At 47.9% G+C, this 18061-nt stretch overlaps 1 protein-coding gene across 7 annotated transcripts in view; it reads left to right on the plus strand.

Moving 5' to 3' along the window:
* The first annotated feature begins 3141 nt into the window (after window positions 1–3141).
* The window catches only part of LOC142558245 (EGF domain-specific O-linked N-acetylglucosamine transferase-like), a 283563-nt gene continuing 268643 nt past the window's right edge, over window positions 3142–18061 (plus strand). For 4 of the 7 annotated variants that reach the window (XM_075670401.1, XM_075670400.1, XM_075670402.1 and 1 more), the window contains exons 1-2: window positions 3143–3345; window positions 5097–5263. In XM_075670401.1, coding sequence (XP_075526516.1) covers window positions 3330–3345; window positions 5097–5263 — 183 coding nt within the window. In that variant the 5' untranslated portion in view covers window positions 3143–3329. Of the gene's footprint in view, window positions 3346–5096; window positions 5264–18061 lie in introns of all 7 variants that reach the window. The other 3 variants (XR_012822996.1, XM_075670398.1, XM_075670397.1) reach the window with 2 other exon arrangements.

Below are 18061 nucleotides of genomic sequence, written 5' to 3' on the forward strand. Positions count from 1 at the left end.
GCTAGAAATTTTTAAGCACTTAAGGTGTGTTGGTTGAATGTTTAAAGCACTTCACCACACCCTTGGTCACTAGACTTGAACTTTCCAGTATTACTTGCTAATCAACTCTTGAGGTGTTTACGTTGCTTTTCTGTGCTGTAAGATTAGTTTGACAGTCCTAATAGAATTGTTAAAGTGAAGGTATGAGCTGTTCTATTGGCCATGTCATTCTATAACTGTTAGATCTGACACTGTCAAAGCACTTGGCAACATTAATCAGCTTCACCTCACTATATATATGTATTGCGGTAGGACCATTCAGCACGTTAAAATAAAAATACCGGCAAATAGAGAGTTCGAGAGCACCTGAGATTATAGTAAAGCGGGCGGGGCAGTATGTTCAAGGTAACAAATGTGTTGCGGTGAAGTTATTGCAGACGTATATGCACATTCATTCGTCCCAACTTTGCACCGAACCCTGCGTCCCGTTGCTAAAACTAAGAGCGCGAAAAACGGGCACAAATGCAGCTGAAGATTACAGGGCACAGTATTAGGCTCCACCTCACTGTGCTTATCGCGCCCTTAGTACGAATAATATTAAACATCTACTCTGCATTTCGTGGAACTCTGGCAGATCATGTGACATCACTAAAGCTCCGTTTTGTTCACAGCACTACGCGATAATTGTCGTAAAGCCCACGATAAAAGTAAATCACATGAAGTGACGGATAGTGCACTAGCGCTGAACACGATTGAAAACATGCGCTGCCCTATTTCAGGGACGCGTGAACAGTTGTGAGCAAACACCACCTTATGCATTATATTACTTACGTAAGTCGTGGCGAAAAACACGTGCAATACCTCCGCCTACGAGTCCCGTCAAGTAAAAGTGCATGTGCGATGTGATGACGCTGCCGAAAAGGGGCGAACACGACGACGCTGCTGCACAGCGCCGGTTCGCAAATTGCATTGCCGTGGCGCTACGCCACTTGAATATTTCAATCGTCAGCACCAATGAATTCTTCAGAAATACGGATCTCACACCACCAGAGTTCACCGAGACTTAAAGCCGACATGCCACACCACTACTACTGCGCGACTTTTAGCCAACAAGTACTGATCCCACTGCGGAGACACACGACCAGCGGTCGGCGTGGGCCGAAGATTCAACGCACGCGACGGCATCGCGGTTCGCAGAACTTCGCTGCCGAGGCGCTAGGCCACTTCGACATTTCAATTGTCAAGGAAGCACGGGTCACACAACGCAGATTCTGTGCTGCCAGAGCTCACCGAGGCGAAAGCACAGATGGCGAAAGCCGCACTGTCGCATCACCACTAGTCGCGGCTTTCCCGCTAAGTACGTACAACCAACACACAAGCAACGCAAGCACAATCACATAAGCAACGTTGAACAACGCGCGGTCCGCGCGAGCCGGTGAACGATCACGCCGAGAACGAACACGCCACGGCGTCGCTCGGCGCAACCATCATGCCTTCTCAAAAGTCCCTAAACGATCCTGTCCCTAGGCACCTAGGATCAGGTCACGTGAGGGATTTTTGTACGACAATTAGACGCACGCGAAGCAGACAGCACGTTATAGACCGTTTCATCGGGCGAGGAGGATAGGGCGCGCGGAGAGCCTTTCCTCCTCTCTGGCTTGGGTGATCCGGCGCGGCGCTGCTTGAAAGTATTGCTGTCGCGTGCTGCGGAACGATTTCGAGATGTTTTAGATGGTACTTTGTGAAATTTACGCCATGTCCGTTCATACAAGGTCGTCAGGGAAGCCTTTCGGTGCATCGGTGACTACAGTAGGCGGAAATATCTTTTGGGGGCGTAAAAATGTGACGCGTTTTATCAGCCGCGGTGTACGCACATTATCAGTCGCGGTGTGTGTATGTGTTGTGAACCATTTTGCTTATATCGGTTTTAATTCAACAAAGAAAAGCGGTGTCTCTGTATTAGCAGCATGAAATGGTAAATCTGCTCAATATCTGATCGCTTGGCGTAGGGAGTAAAACATAAAGCATAAGAGCGCATGCTCGTGCACGGCCAACCTAAGGCAACCACGAAGCATCTAAGCGGCAGGCGCAATCAAATATTTGTGATGCACCGGCATCGTTCTCGCGCATTTCAAGTCTAGTAGGCTTCAAATTACCATATGTCTACGCTACCCTTCCTGCATGAGGCCGATGGCGCTGCTCAAAACAGCGATCACAGCGGTTGGTGAGCCAGCACGATACACATATAAGCTGTGTGCTTCGCCATTGCCTTTTTCGCCTGTATACAGCCATAATATATGAGGGATCGCATAAAAAGAATGCGATGCCTATTTTTGAGGACAAAATTTCCGTAATGCGTGTGAGTGCGTCGTAGAGAACGGAACGAACACAACCGAAAAAGAAATTCGGTTATCATCCTCTTTCTCGAAAAAGCAAGAGAAAACGGGCTAACGCCGCAATAGGGCCTCGCATAGTTACGCCGCGCAACGTTTATAAATATATAACCGCCGATGCGGTATGCTTGGACCATGCTGTGTATAGAACAAATATATATGTAATCCAGCACCTACCACTGCTTAGGACGCTCGCGCAGTCCGTAAACAGTCCCTCTGCTGGACAAGCGTAATTCAGACTGCAAGGTATGCTGCTATCACTTGCCAAAACTATTTTATTCAGGGGCGGAAACCTCATCCATCGAACCAAGTAGTCACGCAATGTAACCTGCAGCGAACAGTTTGAACGCTTGTCAAAGTATAACATCACAGCTCCTATCGTAGCAGAACGGTACCCACGCTCACGCTGTTACGATCGTCGCGTATGTTTCATGGCTCCTAAACCGCAGCTTAGAAATAGAGGATAATACTGCAATGAGGTCACATTAGTGACTGGAACATTCAGAAATACACAATTCATCTCCGAGGCTGATTGTAGACTCGAATATGCGCGCACACATCGCGCTGCGTGTTCCGTTCACCTCAACGCCAGCAGAAATTCCGGCCATGACGCCTTAAACCACTTCAGCACGTCTCACAGAACCGTTTACCACGTAGAAGACACACGTAATACTAAGGCCGCACGACGGCGAAAACAAACGCCAGAACCTGCCGCCGAGCGTATACCTGCCATGCAAAAGACCGCTTTCACCCAAGCCAGTATGGCGCTGCTCATAGGCGGCGCCACTGCGCTCACAATATGGCGGCGCCTACGAAAAAACGGTCTATACTCCGGCCGGTTTTCTCGCCATGTGAATTACAGCTGTCATGAAAATTGTGTCTGACGCCAAAAAGAGCCCGTCCTTGTACTGAAAAGAGGCGCGCCTGCGAGATCTCCTGAACGAACCTTCTAGCACAATGCGTCTCGCGTGTTGTAAGTCGGGAGGCTAGCTATTCGTACGATTGACAGCTCCGTTGACAGTTGGTTAGATCTTCTTTCATTGTCGTGCTACATGTCGTTAACACGCCTATGGAACATGGCCGAGCACTTGTGCTCGTTGGGAGTCGTTGAAGTCGCTTGACAGTGTTCGTGCCTGGTTCTCGAGCGTGAGGGTCGCCTGCAAGCTTACATGACACTTGGGTCGTCGTAGAAATCCAGTAGCGACGACCCACTCTTGGGTCGTCGCTACCGGATTGCGACTGCTTGTTGCACGGTTAGGTTACCCTGCTTAAGCTGTCAAGCTGAGGCGAACCTCCGCTCAAGCGTTAAACCTCTCTCCTTGGGTATTCTCTCTTTTAACTTTAATGGCGTGGTCTATTTACGAGGACTTAAAGGCAGGATGTGTGTTTGTGTCAAAAAAGACGCTGTGCAGAGTGCTTGCTTTCAGAAGAGATGCAACTCGTGAGTTTGAATTTGCGAGCGAGGTTCTATAACCAAGGCAGTGAAGGCGACAATAGTGGGAGTGGGCACTGCTGCTCGACCCACGCTAATTCAAAATTTTAATTTTCGGGTTTTACGTACAAAAACCTAAAACTACGATCTGAATATGAAGCACGCCAAGTGGGGGACTCCGTATATTAATTTTGACCACCTGGGGTTCTTTAACGTGCGCGCAGTGCGCGGGCGTCCTTGCGATTTGCCCCCGTCGCAGTCGCGGCCGGGATCGAGCTCAGCGACGCTATCCATTTATTTATTTTATGTACAGTACCTCCAGAACCAGAGGGTGGAGCGGTCACAGAAGAGGAGGGGGGGGGGGGGGAGATTAACATAAGAGTTGTTCCCATTTATCCAATTTTAGCTATTCACATGTAAAAGTCAGAGTATTGCATGCATAAAAAAGTGAAAACAAGTAAGACAGTATAGTTTGAATTATACTACACTCGCTGAACATGGAATGAGCAGAGTTAGGTTACAGAATGTTAAGAACTTGCACTTACAATGTGTGGTTTGGAATTGGAGCTATTCATGCACGAAGACAATTTCACTATTTAGCTGTTCCAGGGACATACAACTGCGAGAAAGCACGTGTTCAACACCTTCAACCGGAATGCTCTAGTGTGTGGGACGCGCCACTTTGCACATGCTTCTCATAGAAGAGTCCATGTAGCAAGCACTAGATTGCATGTGGGCAAATGAAAATTCAGATTTGTTTGAATAATAATACACCAGATAATCACATGAATAATACACCTGAAACTCTAAATTGTTATATGGAATGTGTTTGAATGTGAAGTAGTATGTATATATCTTAATATTAATTGTGTTAATGCATTCCAAATTGCATAACTGGGTTGTAAAGTGGTTGTGTAAACAAACGTCATACAAATTGTGGGTTCCTCTTGGCTATTACCATTGCTTCTCTTTTGCTCTCGGAAGTTACAATCTTCAAGTTTTCCTTTTTTTTCATTCTTTCATTTATATCCTAGCTCACTGGGTAATAAAGTTAGCTGTGCTCTGTCCTACTCTCTTAGTGCAATAACTGCTCAGTCACCACTGTGTGCGTGTGCAAAATATAAAACAGCACAGCTCTGCTCCAGCCTTCTGTATGTCTTGCACTTTGCTGTTTTGGGCTGAAGCAGAGCAGCAGTAGTTCTTTTAATGTACTGGTACCAACGTCCTACAGTAGCATACTAGCATACAATGTTGTTTGGCATCACATTCTGTTAATATTCCCTCGCCCTCAGGTTATTTTGTGGCTGCTACGGCCACAATAGCTGCTTACTACTTGCCCGAGGTGTGCGGCCAGAAGCCTTACAACGTGCGGCTACCAGAGGAACACATGGGCATGTTCTTTCACAACAGCCCTGAAGCTGCGCGCAGCTGTCGGGAGGAACCTGCCTGCCCGCACAAGGTAAGTAGCGAGGAAACATACTAGCGTGCCTGCTGGGAAACTGAGTACAGCCATTTTCATGCCTCAGGTGCCCAGCAGAACAAAAAAGGAAGAGGACAGTGGTACTAGCTCACAGCTGAAAGACTTTATTAAGGCCACACAAATAAGCAGCGCCAAACAACCGTAGTGCTTTTTCACTCTAGTGCGCAAATGTAGCTCGAACTGTAATTATTGTAATGAAGACAAAGAGGCGCACTTAGCCACGGGCACGAGGACTGCAGTCATGAGGGGAGACGACGAAGAAGCGGAAGTAAACGAGGCGTCCGACGACACGACCCTTTGTCTGCTTCTCTCCTTTACATTGTATTGTTTGTCATTTAATTTCAGACTACTCCTGACACCTATCTTATATTTTTAATTATGTGTTCTGGTCAAGCTTTTTAGAAAATGTAATTTTCCTAATTGTATATTTGCATATCTCACTCATTAGTTGTATCAGTTATGCCCCTATTCTGAGGGCCTTTAGGGGTATTTTTGAATAAATAAATAAGTATACCCTCTCATGCTTCGCATGCAAAAAGTCCACGCAAGGAATGAAGTTGCCTGAAACAACAATCATTTGCCTTCCTAAAGGTATATCGCTTTAGCATATAATGCAACTGATGAACAGCTGGCACGAGTTTTTATAGGAACAGCAAAGGAAAATATTGAGTTGAGCTACATCGATGATTACTCATCGAGAAGTCTATGGTTGTTTGGTTGGCCAAACAACCATAATATGGTTGGCCAATATATATTGCTTTGTTGCATAGAAATTTTCATCTGAAAGTCGCACTGCTGGGAGGGTACTCTGTAAGGGTCCACCTAGTGGACTCCATTTTGGCTGCTGCTGATTGGCTAGGGCCACTCGTCTCCTCCTCTCTCATACAGCTTCATCCACTCAGCAGCGGTCGTAATGGACAGCCCATTAGGTGAACACCCTACAGAATACCACCTCCCCCCCTGCTATTCAACTTGAACCGCACGTGCTAAACATACAAGTTGACATAATCTCCATGTGACCTCCCTCTATGCCATTCTCTATGAATCAGCCTTTGCTGAGGTCATTAGCGATACCATTGTCAACAACGGGTGGCGCCACTTCAATTTTCCATTTTTGTCATTTATCTTGCTTACAGAGGATATCTTGCTACGAATGATGAATTTTATTACAGAAGCCTAATCTTTCAATCTAGTTCTATGGTATACTGAAATATGGTAGTCTGTTGTCTGGCGGCGAAAACGTGCCTCTTTTTGCGATGACGCCCAGGGGTGCTGGAGCACGCTAGTCTACTACAGCGCCACCCATCACTGCAGCTTGGAGTTATTGCTGGCAAAAGGGAAAATAATGGTGCAACACAGGGCCTCCGGGATTGGCAGTTATGGTGGTCGCGGAGGTCATGCATGTACGTATGGCGCTCGCCAATTGCTTGTTGTGGTTTTTCCTGCCGCATTTGCCCATTCTTGTAACGTGTGCGACATGTGTCTGGTAAAGATTGAGGCAACTACACGATGGCAGGAACAAGAAGCAGCGAAGGGTTTATTGGCACGCTCTTAAATAGTCAAACGCACGCGTGATATCAGTGCTGTCCTGATAAGGCAGCGCAGACAGCGCATGCCCGATACATCCTCTGATGGGTAACGAAGAAGCACAACAGTTCAGGTTACTTGATTAAAGGCCGCATCGTACCGAAGCCGCTGCGGTGGCCTACCGGTGCTACCCGACCTTCTTGGGACTAGCGTAGGCCTAGGAGGAGATAGCACGTGGTGCGCTGTAGTTGGTGCCGGGCCATTGGCGGACGACGCTTGTGGATGCGGGTGTGTAGGCTGGCACGGTGTAACATCAACGGAGTTACTTGCACTAGAGTCAGTGCACAAGCTGTAAGACGAACCGCAGTCATCATCATCACTCTCGTCTGCTGTCCACTGTTCGCGAGTCTGAAGGAGATGCCGTCTGTTATGTCTAAACACCTGACCACCTTCTGTTTCCACGTTGTAGGACCTCGGGGACATTCTACCCATCACAATACATTTCGGGGACCATGTTGTGTCCCTGAGCCTTACGATCGACCCTTTGTCCAAGGGTGACAAATGCTTTCCGCCGTTGTTCTGACGATGTTTTTTTAGTGGCGTAGGCCGCACGTCGCCAAAATCGGGTACATCGACCTGAGATGCCTGCCTTGAAGAAGTTCTCCAGGTGATCGGCCGTCCACAAGCGGTGTAGAGTGGTAGGCCAACAAGCCTAGGCAAAAGTCTTCGCGTGAGTCTTCACTTTTCTTCAAGAGGCGTTTCACGATCTGTACCCCTTTCTCTGCCAGACCGTTAGACTATGGGAAGCGCGGACTGGATGTGACATGAGCGAAGTCATATTTTCTTGCGAATTCTGCAAATTCATAACTTGAAAACTGCGGCCCGTTGCCGGTGGACACCTCCACAGGTACGCCATACCTGGCGAACATTGCGCTAAGTGTGGAAATTGTTGCTCTTGCAGTGGTGTCCTGGAGCTTCTGGACTTCCGGGAAGTTTGAAAGCGCGTCAAACACTACGGCATACAAACTTCCCCCAAAAGAAAAAATGTCTACACCAACTCGAGCCCATGCGCATAATGGGACTGGGTGCATGAGTAACGGTTCTTTCGGTTGCTTGTATGAAAACTTCCGACAAGTAGAGCAACTCTGAATCAGCAGGAATAAGTCGCTGCTGAGCCCAGGCCAAAAAACAAAACGTCGTGCTCTTTCTTTGCATTTCTGCAATCCTAGGTGCCCAGTATGAATTCGTCCTAGGATTTCACGTCGCATGTTTTTGGGTATGACCACTTTTGTTCCTTTCAGCAATATGCCGTCCACAATGGAAAGCTCTGACGAAAACGGCTTGAGTTCACCCTGCAGGCTCTCACCGCTTGACAAATTGGAGATGACAGTGCTCAAGTAACCGTCACGTGCAGTTTCTTGCACCAGCTTCTGTCGCGTAGAACCCGTGACCAAATAGCCCAGGACTTGCACTGCGTGCACTTCCACATCGTCAGCGGCGCCAGCGATGTCCTCATGACTAGCCGGAGCCGATCTTGACAGCATGTCGGCCAAGACGAGGTGTTTTCCTGGTACGTACTGCAAAACGATATCATATTTCAGAAGTCTTAAAAAAAACCTCTGAAGGCGGGGAGGCATGTCGCAGATCCCTTTTGCAACAATAGATAGCAATGGTTTATGGTCAGTTTCAATAAAAACTTTGTGCCCGTACACGAAGTGGGGAAACTTCTCACAGCCGAACGAAATGCTGAAAGTCTCCTTTTCAATCTGCATGTAACGCTGCTCAGTTTGTGTTAGCGCACGGGATGCATATGCCACTGGGTGCCACTTATCACCATCGTGACACTGCAAGAGTGCTGCACCCATTCCATCTTTTGATGCATCACATGTTATTTTAGACTGCCTTTGGGGATCAAAGATGGCGAGTACGGGTTTCATGGTTAGAATTTGAGTGATACCTCTCCACTCTTTTCTGTGATTTTCAGTCCACTCAAATAATGCGTGTGTTTTGATAAGCGCTCGGAGAAGCGCAGTCCGCTCAGAAAGCCGTGGCATGTACTTTGCAAAGTAGTTGATTACACCGAGCATGCGCTGAACATCACATTTGGTTTTGGGTTCCGGCATTTCAAGCAAGCTTTTGATAAGTTTCGGGTCTGGCGAGATGCCGTCACGTCCAATGATATCGCCCAAGAATTGTATTTCCGCAACAGCAAACCGGCATTTTTTTGCGTTGAACGTTAAGCCGGCTTTTTCGGCCACTTTCAAGACCGCAACCAGTCTCTGGTCATGCTGCTGTTTGTTTGCTCCCCATACCATAATATTGTCAATGTACCCATGTACACTGGGAAGGCCCTCAAATACTTGAGTCATTGTCCTTTGAAAGATTTCAGGCACTGAGGCGATGCCGAAGGGCAATCGGAGGTAACGGTACCTGCCAAAAGGAGTAGCAAAAGTGCATATTTTTGATGTCTGCTCGTCAAGTGCGATCTGGTGGAAGCCGGAGTTTGCGTCCAAGCAACTAAATACAGTTGCGCTGGCCAATTCCTCTTCTATATCTTCGCGCCTTGGGAGCTGGAAGTGTTCTCATTTTATGTTCTCATTAATTTTCCGGGGGTACATGCAAATTCTAATTCTGCCGTCTTTTTTCTTGACGGTAACCAAAGGGCTTACCCAGTCCGTGGGGTCGTTCTCTTTTACAATGATGGCCTCGCGGTCCAGTCTTCGCAGCTCTTCCCGAAGAGGGCCCCGGGGGGACAGGGGAATACACCGCGCTGGTTGAACGAAAGGAACCGCTGTTGGTTGCAGGACCATGATGTATGGTTGCTTCAAGCAGCATAATCCCTGGAAGAGGTGCTGGAAATTCATCACTGCTTCGTAGTCTGTTGAGGCGCTTTCAGTGGCCACTGTGCATTGAAAAAGGCCCAAGGCTTCACTCGCTTCCAGTCCTAGTATGGCTTGACTGCCGTGTTTTACAACAAAGAACTGGACTGTGGCGGGAGTATTTCCCACCGTCACTTCCTGCGACGTTGCTCCGAAGTGTGTTATGATGCCTCCCTTGTAGGCCCGTAGTACCGAGGTAGCAGCAGGCAACGGTCCCTCCGCATGCATCTTCCGGTATGCTGAAAACGGCAGTAAGCTGGCCTGTGACCCGGTGTCTACCTTGAAGGAGACCTTCTTGCCCTTGACCTCAGCTTCCACTATCCAGTCTTTGGCATTTCTATTCCCAACACCAACTTCTAGGATGTCGAAGTTGTTGTCAAAATCGTCTTTGTTGACTTCGGCAATTTTGGACGTTTCTCGACAGCACACCGCAAAATGATTGGGCAAGTGGCATATATTGCATTTCTTTCCGTATGCAGGACACTGCCTTGGTCTGTGCCGCCGGTCGCACTTTGTGCAGCGGTATTGCTTGTTGCCATCTTGGGCGTTTCTGCTTTTCGATGCAGTTGCGGGCCCTGCAATAGCGTCAATATGGCTGTCCGTGGCCCTCCGGACCTCGTTTCGTTGCGCCACAGATTCGGCGACCTTGCAAAATTCTTCCGCCTTCACTAGAATCAACTGTTGTTCACGAAGCATTTTTTCGCGCAACTTTGGGTTATTCTTGCCAAACACTATTTGATCCCGGATCATTGAATCACGCTGTTCTCCGAAATTGCACTGCCCAGATTGCTTTTTTAGGTCACGAAGAAATTTTTCGAACGGTTCCCCATCTGCCTGCTTCCTCGAGCGAAACAGATATCGCTCATGCACTTCGTTGCTTACCTCAGAGCAGTAAGACTCAAACTTTTCAACGATTGTTGCATAGTCTTCCTTGGATCCTTGGATTCTTGTGCTTCAGACTTGAACGTGTTGAACACGTCAAGTGCTTCATCACCAGCCACTTTCAGAAGGAGTGCCGCTTTTGCAGCTTCCGTGCGGGGTTGCTCCTTCGTCGTGGTTGCCACTATGAACAAATCAAACTTCTGTTTGAAGTGCTTCCATTGCTCAGAGAGATTGCCGGTAAGTTGCAATGGTGGTGGTGCCTTCAGTAGTTCCTTCGTTGGGGCTCCACCAGATCCACGCTTTGACCCAAAGTGCCCAATTCTGACACCATGTAACGTGTGCGATGTGTGTCTGGTAAAGATTGAGGCAACTACATGATGGCAGGAACAAGAAGTAGCGAAGGGTTTATTGGCATGCTCTTAAATAGTCAAACGCACGTGTGATATCAGTGCTGTCCTGATAAGGTAGCACAAACAGTGCATGCCCTATACATTCTTTATGTGCACGGGAAGCGCTGCATTTCTAAATATCTCTGTGTGTGTATGTGCATTTCTTCAGTGAACTGAAGTACTAAAGCGCCAAACAGACAACACAAGAAGAGACACGAACGGATAAGCGCTCGTCCGTGTCTCTTCTTGTGTCGTCTGGCACTTTAGTACTTCAGTAACATGCACCAACTAGCCCAACAAAAAGTTCTGTGGGAATATCATTCTCCAGTGAAACTTGGCAACCACCTTTCTGGCTGATGCAACATGAAAGGAATCATATGCAACCCACCAAGCACAATGCAGGTGCTCCATCCGGGCTTCTTATCGTTGTGTGATTCGAAATACTAAAAACATATGCATGCTTACCGAAGAGTAGATGAGTGTTTGTTTGTCTTCTGCAACCAAAATGCTGAGCAGACGATCAGGCACACTGCATGATCTGTGGTTGGAAACGTGCAAGCTTAGATGCCGTTTTGATATATCCTAACAGTTTGTAGTATTTATTTCTTGTGAATTATGTTAATTTCAATTGTTTTTAAAGCGTTTTAGTTTATAAATGCAGAAAGTTTTGCACAGCATGTTTAAATTTCGCTTGCTAGGCACGCCGGTCGATCGCAGTGCCCTACTGGTGGCGTCATCGTAGAAGCGTCCCAGGTCCTGCCATTCTTTTGCTGTACGGATGACACACTGCCCCATTCCAGTACACCACACTAGTTCAACTTAATATATTCTTTTAAGTGTCCCTTAGAGATATAGCATGCTTTCACAACTTCCCAGGTAGCCTTACTCCTGTGGTGCAAGAAAATATCACCATTGTTAAACAATGGCGAGCAGCTGCAGGGCCCACAGTGATCAGCCAAGTTGCTTGTGGCTTTCTTGTTGAGATTGTTAGCATGTTCCCTTATTGATAACATTCATGAACGTACCTGCTGCTTGTAGTCTAACACTAAGAATACTGTAGGCAAACTTGGTATTGTTTTCAGTGTACACCGCCAGCATGGAAATGCCTTCATCTACATGAACCTGATGTGAAAGGCTCAAGTCCAAGGCTGAGATGAGACATCCTGACCACCTGACAACTGCTGACAGTGAAATGCCATAGTGAAGGAAGACAGACATGAAGAAAGGACGATGACGCAAGCAACTTACGTAATAGTGTGAAACATGAGGAAGGGATGACTATAGAGACCGAGTGAAAAGAACGCATCGTCGTCCCTTCCTCGTGTTTCACGCTGTTACATAAGTTGCGTTGAACCAACTAGCCAAACAAGCAACCATTCGACACAAGCACTCGCTCAAAATTAGGTTGACTTGGAAGACACAAAGAATATGTATGCATTCATTACAGATAGCCCAAAATACAACAGAAAAAGAAATGGAAAAGGCCATATTGAAAGGTCACAATGATTGAGGGAACAGTACACATGTTTGTCAAGAAAGCAAATTTGTTCTCACTATCATGTGAAATTGATGCTTGGCTCATGCATTGGACCTTTTCTTTTGATGTGGAATGTGTTTAATGCCGTATTTACACGATTGTAAGTCGGCTCGAGTGTAAGTCGACCCCCCCATATCGCGCGGCAGGGAAAAAAAAAAGAGCATACCCGATGGCGCATTCCATAACGAGAATTTATTAGTAGCTGGCATGGGGGGGGGGGTCACTGGACTACTTTCCACTAGTGCTGCCATCGTCATCGCTGCTACGGTCCCACAGTGCATCGTCATACAACGAAATTCCACATTTGGCAAACGACCACACTACGACATGTGAAACAGCAGCCCACGCCGAATGCACCCAACCACACGCAGCCGTCAGGGAGGCTGTTTTGACAGGTCCGGTTGACGTAAGTTCGCGGTCTTCTGCCGCCAGCCACTTGTACTCACGGGGGAGCAGGTCCTTCAGGGCTTGTTTCATGACCATGTTGCACTTCACTGGCAGGTACCGTTCACGCATTTCAGTGACGTACGCCGCAAGCTTGGCCTACAACTCTGCAAAGCATCCCGATTTCGACTAGGGGGAAATTCTTCGCTTGCCGTCACAAGTGAAAATGTTGTTTTGCTGCAGTCGCCACTCTCGCACCAACCGTTCAGAAACATCAAACTTGCGGCCCGCTGCGCAGTGATTTGTTTCTTCGGCGTAAAGGATGGCAGCCCTCTTCAACGCTGCTGTGAATGAGTGCCGAATGTTTAGTGGGCCTGGAGCACTCGTGACGACTGAGGAAGCATGGAAGTAGCACGTAGCCGGGAGTCGAGACGAATGCGTCAAACTAAGAGTTACAGGGAAATAGTAACACATAACTGAGGTTTTTAGCGCACGAAAAGGGACGAGAGACAGCAGCAATATGCGGACACAGTGCTAATGAGTGCCGAATATGCATATTGCCATTGTCTCTCGTCCCTTTTCGTACGCTAAAAACCTCAGTTAAGGAACACCAACACGCCCTAACCTACGCTCTTTCTAGAAACACGTGTTGCGGCGTCTGCTCTTCCATGAACTATCGATGGATGGATGATTGAGGCTCAACCCTTTGAATCGGGCGGCGGCAGGGCACCACCTAGCCTTGAATGGTACTATATGCATGCATACCTATGTATTTACTCCTTTACTTTTGCGTCGGTATTATCCACCAATCAGATAGCCTAGCCTCCGTTTGGTTATTTCTACCTGTTCAAAGTCTATTTTACTTTCACTGTCATTAAAACGCAAAGCTTTGCATATGTAATAACCGATGTGGACGCAGCAGCAGCTTTTGCAAGATTCCTTTATTGCACAAAAAACAAGGATTTATGTAGGCACAATGTATCGCTTATCGGCACACGTGCGACGGGTTTAACACGGAAGACATGCGCACAAGATAGCCAACTCAGTCACGTCGCTCTGTTATCACATCCCTTCCCACCTAGTAGTCAATGCCATAACGAAGCACTGGGCGACGTACACGAGTAGATCTATGGCATGCTTGCGGAACTTGTGGACTAGGCGATCTCTGCACTGCAGTTTGCGTTGCTGAAAGCTTGAAGCTGGGGTTAGCATGAGAGACTATCGGTATAGCATCCCATGCCCTCTGCATGTGGTTGCGATGACGTCGGTGTACTGAGCCTTTGGAAGTCTGTACTTTGTACATGACGTGGCCCAAGCGACGCAGTATCCGTGCGGCCAGCCACTTCTGACCATGACAGAAGTTCCGCACATACACGGGGTCACCTTGCAGAAACTCCCTCGAGGATGGCGGCTTCGTACATCCAGGGCCTTTTGCGCCAGGGTGAAGACTCGACAAGACAGAGCGGAAGCTCCTGCCCAGCATGAGTTCTGCTGGCATCCTTCCGGTATCCGAGTGGGGCGTGGAGTGCTGCTTGAATAAAAAACGAGAAACTTTACATGCCACTGTGCCCTGGCTCTGCTTTCGAAGCGCACACTTTAGCTCGCGAACCATGCGTTCAGCCCTTCCGTTGCTTGTGGGATGGTATGGAGCGGTATACATGTAGCGCACGCCATTCTTGTTCAAGAAAGATTGCATTTCGTAGCTCGAGAAGGCTGTGCCGTTATCAGAAACAACCAACTCCGGCAATCCGTATGAAGCAAACATTCTTCGCAGTTTTTCGATCACAGCTGAGGAATGAAGCGATGGCATTACCTCGATCTCGGCCCAGTTTGATAGCGCGTTCACGACAACAAGAAAGAAAACGCCCTTAACTGGCCCTGCAAAATCTATGTGAATTCTGCTCCACGGGCTTTCAGGTTTCGTCCAAAAATGCACAGGCGTTTTAGGTTCACTTTGCCTGTTATCTTGACAGAGTTTGCAATGACGCACGAAATCTTCAATCTGGGCATCGATCTTCGGCCACCACACATATGACCTTGCCAGAGCTTTCATGGCCGTTATGCCAGGGTGATTTGCATGCAGAATGGCGAGGACTTTTTGTCTCAGTTCTTGTGGCAGTATGACCCTGTTACCCCACAGAAGGCAGTCATGGTGAAAAGACAGCTCTCCGTGCCTCACCTGATAGGCAGCATATTCTGGGGGCACACCTTGTTCTGGCCAGCCAGTTGCGACCCATTTCTTCACCCGCGACAGGCAAGGATCACGTATAGTGGCTGATGAGACGTCTGCTGAGCTCACAGGAGGGTACTCCACTGCTTCCAACAAAAGCACGTCGCCAGGAGGCTCGATGTCCCTGCTGTCACCGGGTATCGGTAACCTGCTTAGGCAGTCAGCGTGTGCATGATCTTGCGTCCTTCTATACTCCAGTTTGTATTCGTAAGCAGATAACAACAAAGACCATCGCAACATGCGCGGTAACAAAACAACGGGAATCTGCTTGTCTCGTTGAAAGATACCAAGTAGTGGCTTATGATCTGTCAAGATGCGGAATTCTTGCCCACAGAGGTACTGATGAAATTGACGGACGCTATAGACAATAGCTAGAGCCTCGCGGTCAATCTGGGCGTAATTACGTTCCGCCTTAGTGAGTGTTCTTGATGCATAAGCAACAGGGTGCTCGCGTCCTTGAGCATCGCGGTGAGTTAATACAGCTCCCACACCCACAGGTGATGCGTCACAAGACAGAATTAAGGGTGCATCAGGGTTGAAATGCACTAAAAGTGACTCGGATGTCAGCAACGTCTTTAGTCTTTCGAAAGCTAGTTGCTGCTCTTCACTCCAGTTCCACGTGCTGTCGCTGTCCAGTAGGCAGTAGAGCACTTCTGCAACTTCGGACCGACCCTTTAGGAAACGATTGTAGAAATTCACCATACCTAGAAAAGCTTGGAGCTCCTTCTTGTTCTTTGGTACAGGTGCTTTGTGAATCGCCTCGACTTTAGCCTTTGACGGGTAGATGCCGGTGGCGTCTATCCGGTGTCCCAAATACTCCAGGCTCTCATTGAAGAACTGACACTTGATGCCTTGTATACGCAGTCCTGCTTTTGACAGTCGCCTGAGAGCCTCCATGAGGATTTCGTGGTGCTCCTCTGTTGTTTCGCTGGCCACAAGGATGTCATTGAGGTATGCCGCCACCTGGCATAGACCTGCAAGCACTGTATCAATTGCTCTTTGAAATAATCCGGGTGCTACCGTGACACCAAACGGCAAACGTCGCACTTTGTACAGGCCCTTTACTGTATTTATTGTGAGCACTTCTGCTGTAGCGTCATCAACTGCAAGCTGCTGGTACGCTTGCGTCAAGTCAAGTTTAGAAAAAATACGGCCTTTCCCCAACTTTGCTAAAAGTTCCTTGCTAGTAGGTAAAGGATAAACGTTGTTCCTTACCACTTGGTTTATTGTACTTCGATAGTCGCTGCATATTCTTAATGACCCATCCTTTTTACGGACGATGACCACAGGGGTGGCCCATTCTGAGTACTGCGTCGGTTGCAGAACACCTTGACGTACCAATTTTTCCAGTTCTGTGATGACGTCATCCTTCAGTGCGAACGGAATGCTGCGGCATTTTAGAAACTTGGGCTGGGCGTCTCCCTTCAGCTCGATGTGTAGAAGTGGCAGAGCAGCGCCTGGAAATGTTTCGTCAAAAACATCCGGAAACTTTTTGATAAGGGCTTCTGCATTTTGTTCGATGCTGTGAAGCCCAGTGACATTAATGTTCAGTACCTTGAACCAATCACGACCCAAAAGCGTGCTACCTTCGTTTCTTACAACGAGTATCGGCAGCTCGAAGTCTTGTTCCTTGAATTTGACCGGAAGTGTGGCTTTTCCGACAACGTCCAATCCTTCCTTAGTCCAAGTTACGAGCTTGGTGTCCGATTCTTCAAGCTTTATGCGCCTTGCCACTTTTAGTTTGCTGAACGTGTTTTCACTGATAATCGACCTAGCTGCTCCTGAGTCGACTTCCATGGGCACTATTTCACCGCCTATACTTACGGCCAACATAAACTTGGGGCAACCGCTAGTCATTTGACTAATATTTAGCATGTCATCATACTCAGTTTGCTCCGAGTTTGACATATTTTCTAACTGGTGGTTAACCTGACCTCTTTGTTTCTTGTGACACACTTTGGCCAAGTGCCCTTTCACGGAACAGTTGAAGCATACTGCGGTTTTAAACCTGCAACGGTACGCAGCGTGGTTGCCCAAACACCGGAAACACTGCCGTTTCAACTGCTCGCTTGAAGTTTTTACATCTTGCCCATTCTTATGCGGCTTCATGGGTTGCCTGTCCACTTTAGCTGTCAAATCAGGGACGTCCTGACGTAGGCCACCCATAACCCTTTGATGTTTTGCAGCAGCCTCTGTTGTCACTGCTAGATCGTAGGCAGTCTTAAAAGTTAGGTCTTTCTCGGCCAACAAACGTTGCTGCACAATGCTGTCAGAGATTCCAAAAACCAACCGGTCCCTTAGCATTACGTGAAGAGGAAGCTGGTGGTCGTTGAACCCGCAGTTTTCGGCTAGCTTACGTAAAGCTGTAACATAGTCTGCGACAGATTCGGCGTTGTGCTGATCTCGCTTCGAGAACACGTACCTTGAATATAGCTCGGATGGCTTCGGGTTGATGTGGTTCTTCACGGCTTTTCAGCGTTCGGTGGTCGGAGAGGCTTGACGAGGGTAGCTATCAGGGAGTATGTATCCTCCCCACAGCAGCTCAGCAATAGTGCCCTCTTGTCGGCGTCTTCCTTGAGCTTGTTTGTAGTGCAGTATAGCTCTATGCGCTCGACGTAATCCTCTCATGAAGAGTTACCATTTAAGTGAAATTCGCCGATACAGACGCCGAAGGCCATCTTGCTGGAAACGCCCTCCCCGCATGGGCACAACCGTGCCTCGTTGCCAGTGTAATAACCGATGTGGACGCAGCAGCAGCTTTTGCAAGATTCCTTTATTGCACAAAAAACAAGGATTTATGTAGGCACGATGTATCGCTTATCGGCATACGTGCGACGGGTTTAACACGGAAGACATGCGCACAAGATAGCCAACTCAGTCACGTCGCTCTGTTATCACAGCATAGTTCCCCGTTACATTCAACTGCAGGGTGAAGTTGTTTACAAGCAA

The sequence above is a fragment of the Dermacentor variabilis genome, chromosome 9 (assembly GCF_050947875.1).
Source record: "Dermacentor variabilis isolate Ectoservices chromosome 9, ASM5094787v1, whole genome shotgun sequence".
In the NCBI taxonomy this organism is placed as follows: Eukaryota; Metazoa; Arthropoda; class Arachnida; order Ixodida; family Ixodidae; genus Dermacentor; species Dermacentor variabilis.